This window comes from Rhinoderma darwinii, chromosome 2, assembly GCF_050947455.1.
Source record: "Rhinoderma darwinii isolate aRhiDar2 chromosome 2, aRhiDar2.hap1, whole genome shotgun sequence".
Lineage (NCBI taxonomy): Eukaryota > Metazoa > Chordata > Amphibia > Anura > Rhinodermatidae > Rhinoderma > Rhinoderma darwinii.
Window position 1 is genome coordinate 110,364,260 of NC_134688.1, and position 17,943 is coordinate 110,382,202.

The 17,943-nt window shown below is 40.9% G+C and overlaps 1 protein-coding gene across 4 annotated transcripts in view; it reads left to right on the forward strand.

The window, feature by feature from the left end:
• Nucleotides 1-17,943, forward strand: part of SARNP (SAP domain containing ribonucleoprotein) — a 133,103-nt gene that overhangs the window by 112,214 nt on the left and 2,946 nt on the right. For 3 of the 4 annotated variants that reach the window (XM_075852107.1, XM_075852105.1, XM_075852108.1), the window contains one exon: nucleotides 16,058-16,144. In XM_075852107.1, the coding sequence (XP_075708222.1) occupies nucleotides 16,058-16,144 (87 nt within the window). Of the gene's footprint in view, nucleotides 1-16,057; nucleotides 16,147-17,943 lie in introns of those variants that run through there. The other variant, XM_075852106.1, reaches the window with a different exon arrangement.

Genomic DNA, 17,943 nt, shown 5'->3' on the forward strand with positions numbered 1-17,943 from the left:
GCCCAGCTTTTGCCACTGAAGACCAATACATCCTAAAACGTTAAGCGGGTTCTCCTGGGTATGGCGATGCCATATAGGTGGACGCAAACTGCTGTTTGGGTACGCCTCAGGGGTCAGAAGGGAGGGAGCGCCATTTTGCTTTTGGAGCGCAGATTTTGCTCGGTAGCAGTTTGGGGTTTTGCTGGTATTTCAGTTTATTATGTGGGGGCATATGCAATCTGTTCAGAGTACATCAGGGCATAATAAGAGGGTATAATAATGTGTTTAAATAAATAATTCATAGATGTGTGGCCGGTGTCGCACTGATAAATGGTGCCCGATCTTATCCGCTTTTTGAACCCTCTGCACATTTTGCATCGCCATATTCCGAGAGCCAGAACTTCTTTATTTTTTCTCCACCATAGCTGTGTGAGGGCTTATTTTTAGCGGGATAATCTGTAGTTTTCATTGGTACCATTTTGGGGTACATGCGATTTTTATTTTTTAAGCTTTTTTTTATCAAATTTTTTTGCAAGCCGGGTGACCAAAAACAAGCAATTCGCACAATGTTTTTAAGTTTATTCTTTTGCGGCATTCATCGTGCGCTATAAATGACAATTTTACTTTATTTGCAGGTCGATACGATTACGGCGATACCATATGTATATAGGTATCTTTATGTTTTGCAGCGTTTGCGTCACCATTATTCTGAGAGCCATAACTTTTTTCTTTTTTTAGTTAAAGCTGTGTAAGGGCTTGTTTTTTGTGGGACGGGTTGTAGTTTTTATCGGTACTATTTTCGGGTACATGCGACTTTTTGATCACTTTTTTAATTCTCTATTTTGGGAGGGGGGGGTGACCAAAAAATTTCAATTCTGGTGTCGTTTTTTTTATTTTTTTGGGGTGTTCATCGTGCAGGATAAATAACATTATGGTTGGGGTCGTTACGAAAGCGGGGATACCAGATGTGTACTTTTTTTTTTAACGTGTTCATTTTTTTCCTATAATGAAAGTCTTAGGCCCCATGCACACGAACGTAAAAACGCCCGTAATTACGAGCCTATAGACTTCTATTGGCCATGGGTACCTCCCCGTATGCTTACAGGAAGGTGCCCGTGCCGTTGAAAAATATAGAACATGTCCTATTTTAGGCCGTAATTACAGCACGGGCAGGCCCATAGAAGTCTATGGGGCTCCCGTAATTACAGGTGACTACGTGTGTGTGTGTGTGTGTGTGTGTGTGTGTGTGCGTGCGTGCGTGCGTGCGTGGGCGCGCGCGCGTAATTATGGGAGCGTTGCTAGGTGACGTCAGGAGATAGTCACTGTCCAGGGTGCTGAAAGAGTTAACTGATCGGCAGTGACTCTTTCAGCACCCTGGACAGTGACTTCCGATCACAATATAAATCAACGTGTAAAAAAAATAAGTTCATACTTACCCAGAACTCCCTGCTTCTTCCTCCAGTCCGGCCTCCTGGGATGACGTTTCAGCCCATGTGACCGCTGCAGCCAATTACAGGCTGCAGCGGTCATATGGACTGCCGCGTCATCCAGGGAGGTCGGGCTGGATGTCGAAAGAGGGACGCGTCACCAAGACAACGGCCGGGTAAGTATGAATTTCTTTTACTTTTACCTCGGAAAGGGCTGCCCCTTCTCTCTATCCTGCACTGATAGGGTGAAGGGGCTGCCGATTAGTGCAGTGCAATTTTGCAGCGAAAACGTGCCGGTAAATATGGGTGGAATACTGGTGACACCGTACCCGAATTTACCGCCAGTATTTACGGAAGGACAAAAATACGTTCATGTGCATGAGGCCCTATAGGAAAAAAAATGCATTATTTTGTTTATATAACTTTTAACTTTTTTTATTTTGACACTTTTTTGGAAAACATTTTTACTACCCTTTTTTTTTTTTTTTTTTTTTTCTTTTTTTTTTTTTACTTGTCCCACTAGGGGACATTTAGACTTGCAGCTTTGATCGCTGCTAGAGTACATTACACTACCTACGTAGTGTAATGTTTTCTAACTGTCATTGTGACGTGACAGTCGCACTGACAGAAAGCGTAGGAGGAGCTGGCCTGGCCTCCGATTGCCACAACAAGCATCGGCAGCCCCCACAATCACTTAGTGGGGGCTGCCGATGTGCTTCAAACCCCTTAAATGCGGCTGCCGCATTAATGGGGTAAATTGCCGAAATCAGCGGCGATGGTCCGCTGACCAGCAAGACTGGACTGTCAGCTGTCGTGGACAGCTGACCTCCCGGTTCCCAGACACTGTCCGTCAAGACCATGTGCGCCGGGAACCGCTCCGCAACTGTACGTCCTGGTGCGGGAAGCAAACCCTCTGCAGAACGTACAGTTGCGGCACAGCGCGTGAAGAGGTTAACAAGCTGTGACGCATGCTTCAGCAATTCTTTGCTTGCTTTTTCTGTGTTCTATACACATGTTAGATTACCTTTTCAAAACAATGAAAGATTTGTTGAGCAAACATGTACCAGACCGGAAACCGAAACCAAAATTCACATAAAAGTGGATGCTACCAGCCCGAGGAATAGAGATCAGAGAAAGCACCAAGAAGAAAAAGCCATCTGACACTCCAGGTGGGGGTGGAGGGTCACTGTCTCCAGCAGCTGCATGGTACCCTTGGGTGCACTTGAGCATGGCCTGGGGCAGAAATAGGCATAGGGGGAGAGGTTTGATAAATGCCTGGCCTGCTGGCTTTTGGTTAAGAATAATTTGGCTCAGATGGTCTCCAGCAGCCTATGAATCAGAAGCTGTCAGTATAAGGCTAAAGATGAAGTGAGGACCATTGTAAGTGTGTCTTTTTGTGACCCTAGCTGGCCTAGAGGTCAATTGGCTTGATAATGCAGAATAGTTAATTTAGTGAAATAGTAATGAATACATGCTGGAAGGTGGAGAGCAGTCTTACAAGAGGTGTGTTCATACACGCGAAAATTTATAGCATATAAATGTGGTGAGTATGTTCTCGTATGTTAATCCATTTATGAGTGAAATGATTCCAATCTATAAAGACTTAAGTGTTAAATATTTACAGATTATTATTTTTTAACCAGTTAGTGACCGCCCCATAGTGTTTTTACGGCGGTCACTAACGGGCCTTATTCCGATGCAATAGACTTTTTACGTCGCTGCATCGGAATAAGTACACAGAGCAGGGAGCTGTCAAATCTCCCTGCTCTCAGCTACCAGAAGTAGCTGAGGGCTGGGGGTGTCCCTGCTCGATCGGGTGAGATCGATATTCGTATCGATCTCACCCATTTAACCCTTCAGATGCGGTGCTCCCTCTCATCCCACTGACACCCGGCGATAAGATCGCCGAGTGTCTGTGTCTCCGATGGCAGCTGGGGGCCTAATAAAGGCCCCCAGGTCTGCCTGTTGTGAATGCCTGCTAGATCATGCCTCTGGCATGTCCTAGCAGATGCCTGTCCGTGTAAAACACTGCAATACTTCTGTATTATAAATGTAATCGGATAATCGCATAGTGAAGTCCCCTAGTGGGACTAGTAAAAAAGTTTAAAAAAAAGTTTACTAAAATGTGAAAAAAAAAAAAAAAATTAAAAACCCACTTTTCCCCCCTTACAAACTGCTTTATTATTAACAGACAAAATAAAGTAAAACAGTTACACATATTTGGTATCGCCACGTCCATAACGACCCCAACTATAAACTTATTACATCATTTAACCCGCACGGTGAACGTCTTAAAAAATAAGATCAAAAACCATGCAAAATTGCTGTTTTCTTTGAATCCAGCCTTAAAAAAAAATGTGATAAAAAGTGATCAAAAAGTCGCATCTACTCCAAAATGGTACTGATGAAAACTACGAGTCGTCCCGCAAAAAAAAAAGCCCTTCTACAATTGCATCGGCGAAAAAATAAAACCGTTACGGCTCTTAAAATATGGAGACACAAATACAAATAATTTTGAAAAAAAGAAATTGTTTTCACTGTGTAAAAGTAGTAAAACATACTAAATCTATACAAATTTGGTATCGTTGCAATCGCAACAACCCACTGAATAAAGTTATTGTGTTATTTATACCACACGGTAAACGGCGTAAATTTAGGACGCAAAAAAGTGTGGCAAAATTGCTGGGTTTTTTTCTCACAAAAAAATAAATTTAATGAAAAGTTAATCAATAAATTCTGTGTACCCCAAAATGGTGCTATTAAAAATTATAACTTGTCCCGCAAAAAACAAGACCTTATACAGCTATGCCGACGCAAAAATAAAAAAGTTATAGCTCTTGGAATGCAACGATGTTAAAAAATGGCTTGGTCATTAAGGTCTAAAATAGGCTGGTCATTAAGGGGTTAAATCGGCTTTGTTATCCTGGACACACTGGTTAGATCCAAGCCATTTAACCTCTTGATGCTGGGGCTACTATTGGCCACTGCATCAAAGTGGTTAGACTGAGGGAGGGGGCTCTTTCTATCGCCACATCGGTGCCCCTGCGATGCGTTTGCGGGTTAATGATGGGTTGCCATTGATAAGGAAATCTAGAAATCTTGTCTCACGGTGAAAGTAAATGAAAAGTTTGTAAAATTTAAGTAAAATTACAATGAAAGTTTGAGAGAGCGAGAAGGAAGAAATAAGAAAAAATGGCCACGGAGATCCTCTCAAGAGTTAGCCACTCTTTAGATCTTCTGTTTCTTAGATTTGCCTCTTAAAGTTCTTTTCTGACTTAATGCCACCAAGGAGAACCGCCTTACAAGTTATTTGCCACACAAGCAATGTGTACTAATGAGACATCATTTAATTTACAAGTATTATGTAATTTAAGAATATCATGTCTTCCTACAGGAAACTTGGTAATCTTATCTCAGAATGACCTTGAAGGACTAGTAAGGAGGTCAGCAGTCTGATATTCAGAGAGTGCCATTTAAGAACAAGCCTTAGCTAGCAAGATATCAAATACATTTCAGAGGCAAATGAAACAGATATGTAGCATAAGCACATATTGGCAATTGTTAGCAAAAACTATAATAAGTATTTTTCCTTATCACCATGGCAGTCGGTAGACTTAACAGAGGCCCCCAATCTTGCCTTGGTTATATGCCTGTTGGGACCTGCCTAAGGGAGTGCCTAATATGCGTTCTGTCGTTTTTGACCATAATAAAGCTGCCTGTAATGCCCCAGAACACGCTTCAAAATGCTGTTTGAAATCGGCCAAAGTATTTGATCTATAAAATAACATATTTGGTTGCGCCTGAATCCTAACAACCCGTGCAATAATAACTTTTCTAATCGGCATATGTTTGAGGTAGAAAAATACAAGGCTGGTTTCAAGAGAAAATTGCCTCTGAATCCCGGCATTTTGGAGCTGAAGTTCAGAGTTTTTGAAGCATATTTTCGAGTCTTTTGTAGTGTCAATGGATCAGCTTGTAAAACGCTTAAAGCAGTGATGTCACAAATTTTTTACAAGCCATTTTTTAAATTCAGCTGCATAAAAATATGACTCTTGAGATGCGTATTTCCTATTAACATCAATAGGAAGTTGCTTGCATGCATATTTCCAAAATACCCTGGAAAATAAGCAGTATGAGCATACCCTTATTGTGCAAGGTAGTAAAACATGAAGAAAAAAAACCTGTTTGTTTTCACCATAATTATAGAGACCTGTAGAATTAAGTTAACGTGTCATTTATACAGCACGGTGAATGGAGTGAACACAAAATCCCAAAAAATAATGACCTAACTACTGTATATTTCCAATCCTTCCTGCCTCTTTCCCAACAAGAAATTGAGTTACTCAATACATTTAATGGCTTTATTTTTGCGTACATTAATCTACAACCCACATACAGCTAGGGCTTGGCAAATAATCGAAAAAAAAATTAAAATAATGAAACCGATATTCAGCGCAATTAACAAACGTCCTCTTGTGCATTCCGTTTTTTATCAATTCCCCCCCCTTCCCCCGGTTTAAACTGTATCTGCATCTTCAAGACATAGATACAGTTGAATCCAATGTTAGAGCAGGGGGCCGTAAGGTCCCTGCTCTACCATTCAGTGATGTCATCGGTTTGGGGGCATTTATGGCGGACTTTATACTGTGTGGAGGGCATCTGTGAGGGCATTGCATTGTGTGGGGTCAGTTATGGGTGGCACTAATGTGTGGCGGCAGCATTATACTGTGTAGGGGGGAGCTATGGGGCATTATACTGTGTGGGGACCACTATGGGGGCAATATACTGTGTGGGGGCAGTGTCGGGGTATATTATATACGGTAGTATACAGCAGGCTCGGTGGATAAATATTAATGGTGTAGCATGCAAAAAGGGGTGTGGCCTAAATCTTTCATTAATCGTAATCAAGGTTACATGTTAAATTAATCGTGGTTTAGATCCTAGTCACCAAAAAGATTTAATTTGTTAGTTAACGCCCAAATTAGGCCACCTCCTTAAAGAGGCTCTGTCACCAGATTTTGCAACCCCTATCTGCTATTGCAGCAGATAGGCGCTGCAATGTAGATTACAGTAACGTTTTTATTTTTAAAAAACAAGCATTTTTGGCCAAGTTATGACCATTTTTGTAGTTATGCAAGTGAGGCTTGCAAAAGTCCAAGTGGGCGTGTATTATGTGCGTACATCGGGGCGTTTTTAATACTTTTACTAGCTGGGCGTTCTGATGAGAAGTATCATCCACTTCTCTTCAGAACGCCCAGCTTCTGCCAGATCACGCTGTGACGTCACTCACATGTCCTGCATAGTGTCAGACGAGCGAGGACACATCGGCACCAGAGGCTACAGTTGATTCTTCAGCAGCATCGGCGTTAGCAGGTAAGTCGATGTAGCTACTTACCTGCAAACGCTGATGCTGCTGCAGAATCAACTGAAGCCTCTGGTGCCTATGTGTCCTCGCTCGTCTGACACGATGCAGGACCTGTGAGTGACGTCACAGCGTGATCTGGCAGAAGCTGGGCGTTCTGAAGAGAAGTGGATGATACTTCTCATCAGAACGCCCAGCTAGTAAAAGTAGTAAAAACGCCCCGATGTACGCACATAATACACGCCCACTTGGACTTTTACTTTTAAACACACCCACTTGGACTTTTGCAAGCCTCATTTGCATAACTACAAAAATGGTCATAACTTGGCCAAAAATGCTCGTTTTTTTTAAAATAAAAACGTTACTGTAATCTACATTGCAGCGCCGATCTGCTGCAATAGCAGATAGGGGTTGCAAAATCTGGTGACAGAGCCTCTTTAAGGGGTTAAATAGGAAAGAAAAAAAACGTGTTTTGACCGTGATGTGTGAACACAGCCTTAATACACTATATGGCCAAAGAATGTGTACACCCCTCCTGAGTTCAGGTGTTTCAGACACACTCATTGCAAACAGGTGCACAAAATCAAGCACACGGACATGAAATTTAGATAGACAAACATTGCTAGTAGTATGGGTCATACTGAAGAGCTACTTTAAATGTGGCACTGTCAGAGAATGCCACCTTTGCCACAGGTCAGTTAGTAAATTTCTTACCTGCTAGATCTGCCCCGGTAAACTGTAAGGACTCTGGAGCAGTGGAAACTTGTTCTCTCGAGTTATGAATCACGCTTCACTTTTTGGCACTCTGATAGATTAATCTAGTTTTGGTGGATGCCAGGAGAATGCTACCCACTGTAATTCATATTACCAACTATAGAATTTGGTGGAGTAGGGATAATGGTCTGAGGCTGTTTAGGCTAGGACACTTATTTCCAGTGAGGATCCTTTCTTTGCTACAGCATTGTGGATAAATAAACGATGAAACAGTTGCTCGAAATTCATGTATATTTATTGCTTTAGCAGGGGTTACAGAAAGGTGACATGTGGCACCTAGAGTGAAGGAAATAAGTATTTGATCCCTTGCTGATTTTGTAACTTTGCCCACTGTCAAAGACATGAACAGTCTAGAATTTTTAGGCTAGGTTAATTTTACCAGTGAGAGAGAGATTATATTAAAAAAAATAAATAGAAAATCACAAATCAAATCAAAATTATATATATTTATTTGCATTGTACACAGAGAAATAAGTATTTGATCCCATTGGCAAACAAGACTTAATACTTGGTGGCAAAACCCTTGTTGGCAAGCACAGCAGTCAGACGTGTTTTGTAGTTGATGAGGTTTGCACACATGTTAGATGGAATTTTGGCCCACTCCTCTTTGCAGATCATCTGTAAATCATTAAGATTTCGAGGCTGTCGCTTGGCAACTCGGATCTTCAGCTCCCTCCATAAGTTTTCGATGGTTTTAAGGTCTGAAGACTGGCTAGGCCACGCCATGACCTTAATGTGCTTCTTTTTGAGCCACTCCTTTGTTGCCTTGGCTGTATGTTTCGGGTCATTGTCGTGCTGGAAGACCCAGCCACGGGCCATTTTTAATGTCCTGGTGGAGGGAAGGAGGTTGTCACTCAGGATTTGACGGTACATGGCTCCATCCATTCTCCCATTGATGTGGTGAAGTAGTCCTGTGCCCTTAGCAGAGAAACACCCCCAAAACATAATGTTTCCACCTCCATGCTTGACAGTTGGGACGGTGTTCTTTGGGTCATAGGCAGCATTTCTCTTCCTCCAAACACGGCGAGTTGAGTTAATACCAAAGAGCTCAATTTTAGTCTCATCTGACCACAGCACCTTCTCCCAATCACTCTCAGAATCATCCAGATGTTCATTTGCAAACTTCAGACGGGCCTGTACATGTGCGTTCTTGAGCAGGGGGACCTTGCGGGCACTGCAGGATTTTAATCCATTACGGCGTAATGTGTTACCAATGGTTTTCTTGGTGACTGTGGTCCCAGCTGCCTTGAGATCATTAACAAGTTCCCCCCGTGTAGTTTTCGGCTGAGCTCTCACCTTCCTCAGGATCAAGGATACCCCACGAGGTGAGATTTTGCATGGAGCCCCAGATCGATGTCGATTGACAGTCATTTTGTATGTCTTCCATTTTCTTACTATTGCACCAACAGTTGTCTCCTTCTCACCCAGCGTCTTACTTATGGTTTTGTAGCCCATTCCAGCCTTGTGCAGGTCTATGATCTTGTCCCTGACATCCTTAGAAAGCTCTTTGGTCTTGCCCATGTTGTAGAGGTTAGAGTCAGACTGATTAATTGAGTCTGTGGACAGGAGTCTTTTATACAGGTGACCATTTAAGACAGCTGTCTTTAATGCAGGCACCAAGTAGATTTGGAGAGTGTAACTGGTCTGGAGGAGGCTGAACTCTTAATGGTTGGTAGGGGATCAAATACTTATTTTTCTGTGCACAATGCAAATAAATATATATAATTTTGACAATGTGATTTTCTTTTTTTTATTTTTTTTTATTTTATATATATATAATCTATCTCTCACTGGTAAAATTAACCTAGCCTAAAAATTCTAGACTGTTCATGTCTTTGACAGTGGGCAAACTTACAAAATCAGCAAGGGATCAAATACTTATTTCCTTCACTGTATCGGATGCAGGTTTCTTTCAATTCCTATGTAATATACAAAAAGTCCCAGGGAACCATGACCTATCTGGAATTCCAAGAAAAAATTATTGAACATCTTTTATTTGAAGGAGGGGGAAGTAGGACTCCATGAGTCAGAAGATGTCAAAAGACTCACAGAGCGTCACTTTTTACATCCTCTCCCTGCCACCGAGAGGCAAAGGTATCCGCAGAAGAGATGCAGAGTTTGCCGACAACATGGCCGAAGAAGGGGATACATGTTTTTTTTTGCCCTTAAAAACCAGGACTGTGTAATTACCAATGCTTTTGAGACCTACAATACAGTAGCAAATTACTGAATTGGGGAGAGCCAAAATAGGGAGGGACTCCTTATGCGAAAGTGAACCTGTCAGAATGATAATTCGGAGGGGGGGGGGGGGTGTCTTTACATCTGTAGGGATAAACTTTTGTTCTTTTTTCATTCTCACTATACCCCTAGATGAATATCTTCAGGTCTGTGATAATACATAGTGTCATAAACATTTTATATATTTTGTCAGATTTCAACAAAAATCTGAAAGGCCTAGGTACAAACTATACCAATAGGTAAAAACCCTGTGGGGTCTTCTTTCCCAGATTGGGTCATTTTTAAGTGTATTTTTATGATCTGACACCACAGGGCCTCTGCAAAGACACTATGGTGCCTAAAAATCCGCTTTGGAAACAGTTATCCTTAGGCCAAATTGGACACCTTTAGTTTGAGGCCTTGCCAAGTGCCCATGAGATAATATACACCAACATATTTGGTATCCAAGCAATCAGAACAAATTCAGAAATAAATCTAGAGGCATGCAAAAGTAAAAACATTTATTTAAAAACTTTTACACAACAAATTGAAGAATACTGATTTTTTTTTTCCACATTTTTTTTCATTTTTGTGAGATTTAAAAAAAAAAAATCCTACGTTATAACCAATTAAATAAAGACATAGTGAAACTGCTAATTTTGCTTTGGTCATTAAGGCCCAGAATGCATGCAGGGGGAAGGGGTTAAACCGGTTTATTATTATTGTAATGTAGTATTGCTATATTAATGTAGTATTATTAAAGTAATGTAGTATTGTTATAGTAGTTCAAATAACTAATTGATTAACAAATAATTTTGCGTTTTATCAAATTTCAAAGTAATGCGGCCCGTCAACTTCACATTTTTTTCTATGTGTGGCCTATTTACCCGGCAGAGTTTGAGCCCCCTTGTGTAAGCCCTGAATCTCTATGTTGGTGGTTTGTTTTTTTAATGTATTAATTTTTATCAGGTTTAACCCGTTAGTGACCGCCAATACGCCTTTTCACGGCTGCCACTAATGGGCTTTATTCTGATGCGTAAGCCTTTTTACTGCGCTGCATCAGAATAAATAAACCGAGCAGGGAGCTGTCAAATCTCCCTGCTCTCAGCTGCCAGATGATTAGACACGAAGTCTCACAGGACATGCAAGCATCAAGGTGGGAGACAAATCTCAACCACCCATATAAACAGAGAAAAAGACTCTAACAATGAATATTAAAACTAGAGAAAAAAGGAGTCCATACATCTCAGAGTATGAAGAAATTATTAAACATCTTTATTATTGACATCAGATACACAAAATTTACAAAAATTGAGAATCTAAAATAAATCCTTGTCTGGATCACCAGTACATATATTGAACAAAGTGTATTAATATATCTTAATTGTAGTATATAGAAGATTTATTAAGTTCAATGTACCTCCAACACAGGGTGCGTCTATATAAATTGTTTCAAGTACAAATAGTGCAGAAAACCAAACGGAGTATGCAGAATTAGAAGATATCAGCCTGTATTTACCACAAAATGACTCGTGTCTTTGAAAAAAACGGCATAAAATCCGGATAGGTCTAACAAATGCACTTACCCATGTTGAAGAGATTAGTGTGACCCAAGGTGTAGAAGTGCGCCCCGACGCGCGTTTCGCTTGTAGCTTTTTCAAGGGGTGCCCAGACAAGGATTTATTTTAGATTCTCCATTTTTGTAAATTTTGTGTATCTGATGTCAATAATAAAGATGTTTAATAATTTCTTCATACTCTGAGATGTATGGACTCCTTTTTTCTCTAGTTTTAATAATTCTCAGCTGCCAGATGTAGCTGAGAGCTGGGGGCGTCCCTGCTCGAACGTGTTATCGATCTCACCCTTTTAACCCCTCAGATGCGGTGCTCAATAGTGTGCGCCGCATCTCAGTTGTTTTGGAGAGAGGGAGGGAGTTCCCTCTCTCTCCCACCGGCACCCGGCGATAAGATCGCCGAGTGTCTGTGTCTCTGATGGCAGCCGGGGGCCTAATAAAGGCCAACCAGGTCTACCTGTAGTGAATGCCTGCTAGATCATGCCGGAGGCATGACCTAGCAGATGCCTGTCCGTTTTAAACGGACAGGCAGTAATACACTGCAATACAAAAGTATTGCAGTATATTATAATAGCGATCGGATGATCGCATATTAAAGTCCCCTAGTGGGACTAGTAGAAAAGTTTAAAAAAAAAGTTTAAAGTTTAATAAAAAAAATATGAAAAAAAAAGGAAAAACCCACTTTTTCCCCTTACAAACTGCTTTACTATTAAAAAACCCAAAATGAAGTAAAAAAAAGTTACACATATTTGGTATCGCCGCGTCCGTGACGACCCCGACTATAAATCTATTACATTATTTAACCCGCATGGTGAACGCCGTAAAAAATTAAATAAAAAAACTATGGAAAAATTTGCTGTTTTCTGTGAATCCTGACTTAAATAAAATGTGATGAAAAATTGATCAAAAAGTCGCACCTACTCAAAAATGGTACCAATAAAAACTACAAGTCTTCCCGCAAAAAAAAAAGCCCTCATACAGCTGCATTGGCGGAACAATAAAAAACGTTACGGCTCTTCAAATATGGAGACACAAAAATAAAATAATTTTGAAAAAAAAAGCGTTTTTACTGTGTAAAAGTAGTAAAACATACAAAAACGATACAAATTTGGTATTGTTGCAATCGTAACAACCCGCTGAATAAAGTAATTTTGTTATTTATACCACACGGTAAACGGCGTAGATTTAGGACGTGAAAGAGGCGAAATTTCAGGTTTTTTTTCTATTCCCCCCCCCCAAAAAAAAAAAGTTCATAAAAGTTAATCAATAAAGAATATGTATCTAAAAATGGTGCTATTAAAAAATACAACTTGTCCCACAAAAAACAAGACCTTATACAGCTATGTCGACGCAAAAATAAAAAAGTTATAGCTCTTGGAATGCGACGATGGAAAACCGTAAAAAATACCTTGGTCATTAAGGTTTAAAATAGGCTGGTCATTAAGGGGTTAAGTGGTAATGATATATTTCTGTTAGTTTTGTATTACGAACGAATAGAAACCATAGTGGTATAAAGTTTACTTTCTGTGTATTGTTTAATACTGTGTTTCTCAACTCCAGTCCTCATGGAACCCCAAGAGGTCATGTCTTTTTAGAATTTCTTTAATTCTGTATAGGTGATTTAATTAGTGTAATTGACATAGGTATTCCCTCTGGGAGACTCTGAAAACATGACCTGTTGGTGTTTCTTGAAGACTGGAATGAAGAAACATAAAGAAATTCAATAGACCCGGCAAACATCTGGTTACAGCATTTTAGTCGGGGGAAAAAAAGGCAGTAAACTCTGCTACTAGCACAGCTTTTAATACAGCTAGTTTATCGTGTAGTCCTTGAAATAATGTCAGGGTTTACCTTTTTAACTAGGAACACCCCAGTAAAATTCAGAGGCCTATACAGCTAACCGCTTATATATCTGCTAAAGCACTTTTCTGTGGAAAAGGATTAAAGGGGTGTCTTGTAAATAATGTTTCATCACTGTGTAGATGAACAGTTCTGTAACTTTCTAATATGCTTTTGTGTTTACATCTCTTACAAATTTGAAGACCTTTTATTTGCTGTCGGTGAATTGAAAACTTTTGTCTTCAACCTGTGTACATACTAGTTTTGTAGGACCTTAAATAGTGAGAAATAAAAAAAATAACTATATACAGTGTGTGTGTGTGTGTGTGTGTGTGTGTGTGTGTGTGTGTGTGTGTGTGTGTGTGTGTGTGTGTGTGTGTATGTATGTATGTATATATATATACCAGTAGAAAAACGGCAGCACTCTGTTTCCAAATACGAAATCAAGTAATGTAGCGTGCCAGCTGATAGTCCCGATCCAAAGACCTTACGCATATCCAAGAAGAAAATTCAGCAGCACTCCGATGATCAAGATGAAAAAAGTTAAATTTATTGTGCCAACATGGCAAATGCAACGTTTCCGTCCCACCTTGGGACCTTTCTCAAGCATGGTGATACATACACATTTAGTGGTTTATATAGTGTGTATCCAATATGAATCATCAATCTCATTAGCATAATGAGATTGACATAAATATCTCAAAACAACGTGATAAAAACAATGAAAGAGTATCTATCACTTACAATTGAGTGCTGAGGGGAGTCTGTTTACTAAACGATCGGTATCCTAGTTACTAAGGCGATACGTCATTTCCGGTCCGGACTGATCCGACGCATGCGTATGGGAGCCGGATTGATACGGGCGGTGATTGACATACTACATATACGTCATACAACAATCAAATACCCGCTCTCTGATTGGCTAAGTGGTCGTGCAGTCTCCAATTTTCACCCAGCTGCTGAATATTGCGATTTATGTAATTATGTTTTTTCTTGCATTAACCATGTATGTTTTATGTTGTTTTTAATATGTACTCACTGTCTTCACAATATGTATCGATTTATGGCATTCCGATACTCTTTCATTGTTTTTATCACGTTGTTTTGAGATATTTATGTCAATCTCATTATGCTAATGAGATTGATGATTCATATTGGATACACACTATATAAACCACTAAATGTGTATGTATCACCATGCTTGAGAAAGGTCCCAAGGTGGGACGGAAACGTTGCATTTGCCATGTTGGCACAATAAATTTCACTTTTTTCATCTTGATCATCGGAGTGCTGCTGAATTTTCTTCGTGTGTGTGTATGTATATATATATATATATATATATATATATATATATATATATATATATACACACACACACACACACACACACACACACACACACACACACACACACACACACACACACACACAGGAAAACCGCACTCGGGTGCGTTTTTTTTAATCCGTTGTGCGCTGCAGCGTTTTTTAAGCTGTGTATTTTTCCAGAACTAGGGGGAGAGAATTTGCAAGCAGGACAAATTGACATTTCACAATGATAAATCGAAAATACGCACCGTGGATCAATTTGCATCCCGAAAAATACCGCAGCGCGGACATGAGATTCCCAGGAATCTCATTACCTATGGTTTGTACTGTATTACGCTGCGGTAGTGACGCACGCAAATACGCATCGTGTGCATTGACCCTAAACAAACTGAGCTTCAAAGCTACTCGTGATCCTGGCCTTAAAGAGGCTCTGTTACCAGATTTTGCAACCCCTATCTGCTATTGCAGCAGATCGGCGCTGCAATGTAGATAACAGTAACGTTTTTGTTTTTAAAAAACGAGCATTTTTGGCCAAGTTATGACCATTTTTGTATTTATGCAAATGAGGCTTGCAAAAGTACAACTGGGTGTGTTGAAAAGTAAAAGTACAACTGGGTGTGTATTATGTATGTGCATCGGGGCGTTTTTACTTCTTTTACTAGCTGGGCGTTAGGAATGGGAGTGTATGATGCTGACGAATCAGCATCATCCACTTCTGTTCGTTAACACCCAGCTTCTGGCAGTGCAGACACACAGCGTGTTCGCGAGAGATCACGCTGTGACGTCACTTCCTGCCCCAGGTCCTGCATCGTGTCGGACGAGCGAGGACACATCGGCACCAGAGGCTACAGTTGATTCTGCAGCAGCATCAGCGTTTGCAGGTAAGTAGCTACATCGACTTACCTGCAAACGCCGATGCTGCTGCAGAATCAACTGTAGCCCCTGGTGCCGATGTGTCCTCGCTCGTCCGACACGATGCAGGACCTGGGGCAGGAAGTGAGTGACGACACAGCGTGATCTCTCGAGAACACACTGTGTGTCTGCACTGCCAGAAGCTGGGCGTTGTGAAGAGAAGTGGATGATACTTCTCGTCAGAACGCCCAGCTAGTAAAAGATGTAAACACGCCCAGATGTAACACACATAATACACGCCCAGTTGGACTTTAGCAAGCCCCATTTGCATAAATACAAAAATGGTCATAACTTGGCCAAAAATGCTCGTTTTTTAAAAATAAAAACGTTACTCTTATCTACATTGCAGCGCCGATCTGCTGCAATAGCAGATAGGGGTTGCAAAATCTGGTGACAGAGCCTCTTTAAGTTCACTGTGGATGTTCTGTGGCAAAGTTTTAGATTTGCCCTTTTGTTATGCTATTTCTCTGTAGCACAACTATATTAATGACGCACTAGTTTTAATGACATTACTGATATTTTGCATTTGTTTCATAGTTTACAACTGGAAGTAATGTCTTCGATTTTAAAATTCAATAGTAATTTCATATTACAAATTTACTTGTCTTTAGAGTTTATTCATATTTTTCCATTCTTCCCTCCTAACAGAGTGAAGATGATGAAAAACTTAAGAAGAGAAAAGAGCGTTTTGGCATAGTTACTAGCTCAGCTTCTGTAACTAATGATGACGTTGAGGTAAACTTTACGTAATAAAACTTTTAATGAAAGTTCATAAAGTTTGACTGCATTATTTAAAGAAGCACTCCACTTTATTTTTTTTATTGCACCCTCCATTTGTACATTGATGTTTTAGTGGGGTGTTGTGTGCAGAATCCGATCCCCGCATCTTGTCGTTTATCGGGTCCAGCGCCGCTCACGTGATCTTCATTCTGACCTGGTCTGGAATTGCTTCTTTTCAGAAAAGCGGAAGTAAGGCTCTCAATGCGTTCCTATGGAGCCTCGTTCCGGCTCCCATAGTAATGCATTGAGCGCCTGAGTTCCGGTTTACTCAAAAGCGCAGTGACTCCAGACAAGTCAGAAATAAGATCACGTGAGCGGCGCTCGAGCCGAGAAAGACCAGATGCAGGGATTGGTAAGTATTTCTGCACAAATATATATCAATCTGCTCATTTTTGCCCTGCTCTATAACATACTGCACCCATATTGAACTGCATTTTTAGCGTGGCAGGTTCTCTTAAAGATTTTGTGTTGCCTTGAGTGTTAGGCACTTCAAGGTTAAAGGTCTTTCATTGTTAGTGTTAAAAATGGAGATGATGCCCTTTGGAGGTCATTATTCCGGGTACATCCTTTCACCTGTGCAATAGTTATTTTTTAGTTCGTGTTTTGGGGAAATAGAGTACTGTGGGTATATTCTGCTGCCACTAGGATACGCACATTAAGCCAAAATTGTTAACTCCTCCTACACAATCTATATTCAGTTTTAGCTTAGTGTCTGTAGGAGGCAGCCATACCTGTTTTGCAGGGTTTTTTAATTCTTTTATTTTTGTTCTTCTTTTTTTTCTTCTTTTTTTTTTTTTAATTGTTCACATGATCTCCTTGTTCCGCTGTGAGGAGGACGAACAGCATTCATTTTTATCACACTGTTACCTCCGAGGACAAAGTGTGATGTGCTGAAGAGGTGATCCTGCTGTTTCTCCAGGGGAGATTATGCGAGGTGGGTCAAGACCAGGTAAGTATTTCCTCTGGCCCATACCCAATCCCCCCTCTCCTTTTGGCAGCTATCTCTCCATTCCATTTTCATAGGAAAAGGGTCTTCCATTCTTGCCTAGTTTTGCCCCCTGAGCTTCCCTACATTAGGCTGGTCGCTGTCTCCGCTCCTGGTCTTTCGGGCATTGCTTCTACTCCAGACCCAATCCTCGGCATGGCTCTTCCCTTCTTCTGGCAGCTTTGCATGTGTGGCCACAATGCACAATCTTCACGTAGCCCATTGGGTGTGTAGCCTTCTACAGCCCCAGTTTTAATTGGGCCTATTAGGCGTCAACTTGTTCCAGTGGCACGCTTTTAAGTCCAACGTCTTATGGGCTGTCAGCGCTTCAGGAGCTAGGGGTCAGGCCTACGCCTCTTCAGTCTGTCTTCATATCCCTGACTTTGCACTGCTCTGTGGCCTAAGGACCATGACTAAAGCACTCCACTCAGCATTCTGGAGAACCTCCTCTTCCAGGCGAAGTAAATTTGCGTTTCGCAAATTGCCCTTTCTTTAATAGACTGTGTAATAAGCTACGGTTTGACATGTCAGAACCTAGAAAGAGACGTCTTACTTACTGGTGTCCGTTGCCAGCTGCAGCCTCACCTCCCTCTGAATCAGCCCCCACTCACTCTGACCTTGCTGAGCCGGAAACGGCATGTTCCTTGTCTCTGGTGGTGACTGATTTCCAGGTCTCTCAGTCCATGATGGGCATCTTGGTCAATCTAGCTGACCAGTCCCCTCCCACGAGGGTAGATACTAAACTTCAATCAGAGTACCTCCGTCTAGG